General features: G+C 44.2%; 1 protein-coding gene across 1 annotated transcript in view; it reads left to right on the top strand.

Moving 5' to 3' along the window:
* The window catches only part of mettl25b (methyltransferase like 25B), a gene marked incomplete at its 5' end in the record, with an annotated part of 7640 nt that extends 591 nt beyond the window's left edge, over positions 1-7049 (top strand). The window contains 6 exons of the mRNA XM_083910357.1: positions 700-931; positions 1016-1078; positions 1156-1293; positions 4249-5105; positions 6336-6520; positions 6880-7049. Of these exons, the coding sequence (XP_083766483.1) occupies positions 700-931; positions 1016-1078; positions 1156-1293; positions 4249-5105; positions 6336-6520; positions 6880-6965 (1561 nt within the window). The 3' untranslated portion in view covers positions 6966-7049. The remainder of the gene's footprint in view (positions 1-699; positions 932-1015; positions 1079-1155; positions 1294-4248; positions 5106-6335; positions 6521-6879) is intronic.
* Between the last annotated feature and the right edge of the window lie 314 nt (positions 7050-7363).

The following is a 7363-nucleotide window of genomic DNA, read 5'->3' as shown; positions in this document are numbered from 1 at the left end:
GTAAACTCGCTTTATTTCTTGAAATGAAGGATATTTGTGTTACAATCACAAAAAAAACTTTTTAAAAAATGAATAGAATTCTGTCAATTCCATGTATATTTGAATATATCTATTGATATATTATAAATAGATATATTAACCAGCTCAATTCAATACTTCCACCAACAGACTGACTGCCAAATAATGAGCTATTCTATACATCCTCCAAGAGACTGGTGGCCAAATAATGAGCCATTCATTTAAAAAACACCCATCAAGAGACGGGTTGTAAAATAATGAGCTGTTCTATATATCTTATATACCCTCTAAGAGACGTGATGCCAAATAATGAGCTATTCTATACATCCACCAAGAGACTGGTTGCCAAATAATGAGCCATTTTATATATCCACTAAGAGACTTGATGCCAAATAATGAGCTATTCTATATATCCACCAAGAGACTGATTGCCAAATAATGAGCTGTTCTATATATCCTCTAAGGGACTGGATGCCAAATAATGAGCTATTCTATACATCCACCAAGAGACTGGTTGCCAAATAATGAGTCATCCATATATATCTGCCGACAGACTGACTGCCAAATAATGAGCTGTAGCATATGAACATTACGTAAAACCGTCTCATAGTTGAATCGGTTTGTATTTTGCAGGTTTTCTTGATCTCTAAAAGTTGACGGAGTGAGTCTCTGTTGTTACAGATATCCCACCGTGTGGCCGCTGTCACTGTTGGCGTTCCGTGCCACCGCTCACGCCCTGGCGTTTCCCAGAGATTGCAGGCGGGAGCGAGGAGGCGGCGGCGATGGCGGCGATGGCGTCTCTGCGATTCCCCAAGAGTTCCAGGAGAACCAGAGTCAGAGTTCTCTGCTCGGCCACATCTTCAGGAAACACGTCAAACCCAAGAAACAGCACGAGATCCGCAGGCTGGGCGCGGTACGCCGCCACCTGTCCGCCATTTTGTTGCCGCGTACCTTCTCTGGTCAACGTCTGTAAGATGCTTTGTGTTTCCTTCTGCAGCTGGTGAAACGGCTGTGTGAGCAGACGCACTGCAGCAGCGTGGTGGACGTCGGCTCTGGACAGGTACGCTCCTCACGGGTGACGTCACGCGATCGCAAAACTGAGGTCGAGGCTAAACACGACTTCTCTGCTCCAAACAGGGTCACCTGACCCGCTTCCTGTCCTTCGGCCTGGGACTGTCTGTCACCGCCATGGAGGCGGATCGCACCCTGGTGGCCATGGCGTCCAGGTTTGATGGACAGTTGCTGTGGGCCCTGGAGAAGGAGAAGCAGAAGAAAGTGAGTGATGAATCATTTCTCTGATTTTTTTAAATGACCTGTCATTGAGAAGTTAACGTATCATCCGGACTCCTAACTCGGGTTCAGCAGGCGTTGCCATGTAAGGTGAGTTCCGACTATAAAACGGGACATCGAGCTAGCTTGTGGATGGTCCAGTGGACGTGGTGCGACGTTTGCGTTCTCAAGTCTCATTTTCCTCATTCAGTCGTTGTCACGACTACGACGACACTGTTCCAGAACCATCCATCCATACGTCATCCGTACTTACATACAAACTTTATAAGAGGGCCAACTTTTTGACTCTTTTACTGAAGTATTTCTAACGTAGTGACTCTTTTACTGGCCTATTTCTAACGTAATGACTCTTTTACTGAAGTATTTCTAACGTAGTGACTCTTTTACTGGCCTATTTCTAACGTAGTGACTTTTTACTGAAGTATTTCTAACGTAGTGACTCTTTTACTGAAGTATTTCTGACGTAGTGACTCTTTTACTGACCTATTTGTAACGTAGTGACTCTTTTACTGGCGTATTTCTAACGTAGTGACTCTTTTACTGAAGTATTTCTAACGTAGTGACTCTTTTACTGACCTATTTCTAACGTAGTGACTCTTTTACTGACCTATTTCTAACGTAGTGACTCTTCCTGAAGTATTTCTAACATAATGACTCTTTTACTGAAGTATTTCTAACGTAGTGACTCTTTTACTGAAGTATTTCTAACGTAGTGACTCTTTTACTGAAGTATTTCTAACGTAGTGACTCTTTTACTGAAGTATTTCTAACGTAGTGACTCTTTTACTGAAGTATTTCTAACGTAGTGACTCTTTTACTGGCCTATTTCTAACGTAGTGACTTTTTACTGAAGTATTTCTAACGTAGTGACTCTTTTACTGAAGTATTTCTGACGTAGTGACTCTTTTACTGACCTATTTGTAACGTAGTGACTCTTTTACTGGCGTATTTCTAACGTAGTGACTCTTTTACTGAAGTATTTCTAACGTAGTGACTCTTTTACTGACCTATTTCTAACGTAGTGACTCTTCCTGAAGTATTTCTAACATAATGACTCTTTTACTGAAGTATTTCTAACGTAGTGACTCTTTTACTGAAGTATTTCTAACGTAGTGACTCTTTTACTGAAGTATTTCTAACGTAGTGACTCTTTTACTGAAGTATTTCTAACGTAGTGACTCTTTTACTGAAGTATTTCTAACGTAGTGACTCTTTTACTGAAGTATTTCTAACGTAGTGACTCTTTTACTGGCCTATTTCTAACGTAATGACTCTTTTACTGAAGTATTTCTAATGTAGTGACTCTTTTACTGGCCTATTTCTAACGTAGTGACTTTTTACTGAAGTATTTCTAACGTAGTGACTCTTTTACTGAAGTATTTCTGACGTAGTGACTCTTTTACTGACCTATTTGTAACGTAGTGACTCTTTTACTGGCGTATTTCTAACGTAGTGACTCTTTTACTGAAGTATTTCTAACGTAGTGACTCTTTTACTGACCTATTTCTAACGTAGTGACTCTTTTACTGACCTATTTCTAACGTAGTGACTCTTCCTGAAGTATTTCTAACATAATGACTCTTTTACTGAAGTATTTCTAACGTAGTGACTCTTTTACTGAAGTATTTCTAACGTAGTGACTCTTTTACTGAAGTATTTCTAACGTAGTGACTCTTTGACTGGCATATTTCCAACTGAGTGACTCTTTTACTGAAGTATTTCTAACTTAGTGACTCGTTTACTGAAGTATTTCTAAGGTAGTGACTCTTTTACTGGTGTATTTCTAACGTAATGACTCTTTTACTGAAGTATTTCTAATGTAGTGACACTTTTACTGAAGTATTTCTAACGTAGTGACTCTTTTACTGGCATATTTCTAACGTAGTGACTCTTACTGAAGTATTTCTAATGTAGTGACACTTTTACTGAAGTATTTCTAACATAATGACTCTTTTTACTGGTGTATTTCTAACGTAGTGACTCTTTTACTGGTATATTTCTAACGTAGTGACTCTTTTACTGGTGTATTTCTAACATAGTGACTCTTTTACTGGTGTATTTCTAACGTAGTGACTCTTTTACTGGTATATTTCTAACGTAGTGACTCTTTTACTGGTGTATTTCTAACGTAGTGACTCTTTTACTGGAGTATTTCTAACGTAGTGACTCTTTTACTGGTGTATTTCTAACGTAGTGACTCTTACTGAATTATTTCTAATGACGAAATCATTTCTTTGACGCCACTTTTTTTCACGACGACAACGAGACGGTGACGAGATAAACGCAGCTCTTTGGTGACTAAAACATGACGAGACTTGAGAGTGAGTTTTCGTTGACGAGACGAGAATGGACGAAAATGTTAGTGGGTGTGGTCTGTCAGACGTTTAAAACGCATGACATTTCTGCTTATTGTGCGCGTCAATTTCCTAGTTAGGGTGTGGTCATCTCACGTTCCAGAGCTTTTGTTGTTTTTTTTCGGCCAATCACCTGACGGTCACGGAGAAAGCGCACGGCTAATTAATATGCACGTACCCAGCTGCTGCTTCTGCAGTGTGTGTGTGTGTGTGTGTGTGTGTGTTGAATAAAGATGGACAAGGAAACCCGCAGAAGGACTAAACTGTGGCTGTGCTTCTTAAGAAAGACAGACACTTCCGCTCGGTGAGTGGACTCGTTAGCATTTTAAGCTAGCGATCTTTATGCTAACGTGTTAGCAAACAACAAACAGACGGATTATTTAGCAGCAGAAAGAAAGCAGGACACGACAATAACTGGACACAGTAGTTAGTAGTAGTGGCTAAAGTTAGCTTTTGTTACGCTAACGTAAATTTAATTGTGTGCGTGTTTCTTTAGCAGTGTGTTTAGCCATGTTTACGATCAGTGAAGGTGTGGTCAACACTGGTACGGACATAAGAACAACATCAACCTCTTTCTTCTTCCTAGAACGGTGCGTCTCTACTCCCGGGACCGCAGTCCTGTCCCCGCCATGTGGCTGCTTGGGTGAACCCCAAGGCATCATGGGAGGCTTTCATCGAGCAGCTGACCACAGCGGATTGTTCCATCCAAGATCCTCCTCCTCCTCTTCCTGCTCCATCTGGACCCAGCAACAAAAAACCCAGAGGCTCCGAGCGCCATCGGGGTCGTTCCCGCGAGGTCCAGGCCTCACCTCCCCACAGCTCCAAGGACTCTGATCCTCGTCCACTGGACTCTGAATCGTCGACACGGCGGCGGCGTCCAAGCATAAATGAGTCCGAGGAACGGTCGTGGACCTGCTGTCCGTCCGTCCCTGTCCGGCCTGTCTGCGGTCACACGGTTGGTCCTGACCTCACTGGCCTGCAGGCCCACCGGGACTTTGTCCTGACCGGTCTCCACGCCTGCGGCGACCTCAGCGCCACCCTCCTCCGCCACTTCGTCAGCTGTCCGCACGTTCGCGGCATCACCTCCGTGGCGTGCTGCTACATGAAGATCACCACCAGAGAAAACCCCACCCCTCCAGGACTGGTGGAACCTCCCGCTCCCTCGACACCACCCGGGATTCGGGATTCGGATCTGCCGGAGTTCGGCTACCCAATGAGCTCCTGGGTGCGTGGACTGTCGGGACATCGGCTGTCTTACAAGGCACGGGAGGGGGCGTGTCACGCCGTGGAGGATTACGTGCGGAGGCTGCGGGAGGAGAGCGCCCTCCTGAGGACGCACTGTTACCGGGCGACGCTGGAGACTTTCATCAGGGAGACGAGGCCAGAGCTACGTCGAGCAGGAATCCAGACCATAAAGAAAGCTCACATGTTACCATTCACCGAGTGAGTGAAACTGCAGCTAACTAACCCTCTAATCTTAGTCCCAAACTTAAGTTACAGGCCTTACCTCTAATCTTAGTCCCAAACTTAAGTTACAGGCCTTACCTCTAATCTTAGCCCCGAACTTTAGTTACAGACTTTATCTCTAATCTTAGCCCAAACTTAAGTTACAGGCCTTACCTCTAATCTTAGTCCCAAACTTAAGTTACAGGCCTTACCTCTAATCTTAGCCCCGAATTTAAGATACAGGCCTTACCTCTAATCTTAGTCCCAAACTTAAGTTACAGGATTTACCTCTAATCTTAGCCCAAACTTAAGTTACAGGCCTTACCTCTAATCTTAGTCCCAAACTTAAGTTACAGGCCTTACCTCTAATCTTAGTCCCAAACTTAAGTTACAGGATTTACCTCTAATCTTAGTCCCAAACTTAAGTTACAGGCCTTACCTCTAATCTTAGTCCCAAACTTAAATTACAGGCCTTACCTCTAATCTTAGCCCCGAACTTTAGTTACAGACTTTATCTCTAATCTTAGCCCAAACTTAAGTTACAGGCCTTACCTCTAATCTTAGTCCCAAACTTAAGTTACAGGCCTTACCTCTAATCTTAGCCCCGAATTTAAGATACAGGCCTTACCTCTAATCTTAGTCCCAAACTTAAGTTACAGGATTTACCTCTAATCTTAGCCCCAAATTTAAGTTACAGGCCTTACCTCTAATCTTAGCCCCGAACTTTAGTTACAGACTTTATCTCTAATCTTAGCCCAAACTTAAGTTACAGGCCTTACCTCTAATCTTAGTCCCAAACTTAAGTTACAGGCCTTACCTCTAATCTTAGCCCCGAATTTAAGATACAGGCCTTACCTCTAATCTTAGTCCCAAACTTAAGTTACAGGCCTTACCTCTAATCTTAGCCCCGAATTATCACCTCTAGCCTATACCCCTAATTTTAGCCCTGACATCTAATTTTAGGCCCTACCTCTAATCAATGCAACCACCAATTTAATTTAAGGTACTGCCTCAAATCTTAGGCCTCCAAGATTACATCCAACTCGAAACTTTAATCTAACCCTAAACCAGACTTGGCCCCTCTTGCTAGTCCTACCTTCTAAATTTAACTTGAGCCTCTATCTCTAATTTAGGCCTTAACTTAAATCTTATCCCTAAACTTTAATCTAACCTTAACCCAAACTTCACTCATAGACTTGGATAAACCTAACATTGGTGTGCTCTCAGGTACGCCCGCCTGGGTCTGGCCCGGGTCGGCCTGCCTCCAGAGATGGATCTGGACCCGGAGCGGGTGCAGACCATGTTGCGGCAGCAGGTCAGGGTGGTGGCGTACTTCAGTCTGAGCCTGCTGCTGGCTCCTGTGGTGGAGACCCTGGTGCTGCTGGACCGGATCATCTACCTGCAGGAGAACGGTGAGAGGGGCGGGGTCACGAAAAGGTCACACGCTCCAATGTGTGTCTACTGTACGCACCTGTAGGGGGCAGCGTTATGTTATCAGTATGTTACCTTGAGCACATAATCCCAATGTTTATTTTTGGTCGTATTGCGGTTAATTTTGCAGTTTGACGGTTGTCCCACATACCATGGTTTATACAGTAGAACAGTATTTCTAATTTTCCACTAGGGGGAGCTCACACACACCAGTTTTACTCGATCTTTAATGATTGTATCCAGTTCTAATTGATGTTGTTTACGAGGACACAGGATAGAGCCGTTGATGCCGTATGTCCATGTTTTCTCCGCTCTAATGAAATCCTGGTGGCCTCCACAGGTCTGGACAGTCGCCTGGTCGCTCTGTTCGATCCAAACTTCTCCCCCAGAAACTTTGTGCTGGTCGCTCTGAAGCCCCGAGAATGAAGAGGAAGAAGGAGTCCTTCACTCTGAGAGTGGACGCTCTGGAATCTGAGAGTGGACGCTCTGGAATCTGAGAGTGGACACTCTAGAATATGAGAGTGGACGCTCTGGGCTCTGAGAGTGGACGCTCTGGGCTCTGAGAGTGGACGCTCTGGAATCTGAGAGTGGAATATATGAGTGGACGCTCTGGACTCTGAGAGTGGAATATATGAGTGGACGCTCTGGACTCTGAGAGTGGACGCTCTGGAATATATGAGTGGACGCTCTGGGCTCTTGAGAGTGGACGCTCTGGGCTCTGAGAGTGGACGCTCTGGAATCTGAGAGTGGAATATATGAGTGGACGCTCTGGACTCTGAGAGTGGACGCTCTGGAATATATGAGTGGACGCTCTGGGCTCTTGA

Source organism: Microchirus variegatus, assembly GCF_963457635.1.
Source record: "Microchirus variegatus genome assembly, chromosome: 2".
Classification (NCBI taxonomy): Eukaryota; Metazoa; Chordata; class Actinopteri; order Pleuronectiformes; family Soleidae; genus Microchirus; species Microchirus variegatus.
This window is presented reverse-complemented; position numbering and strand designations above follow the sequence as displayed.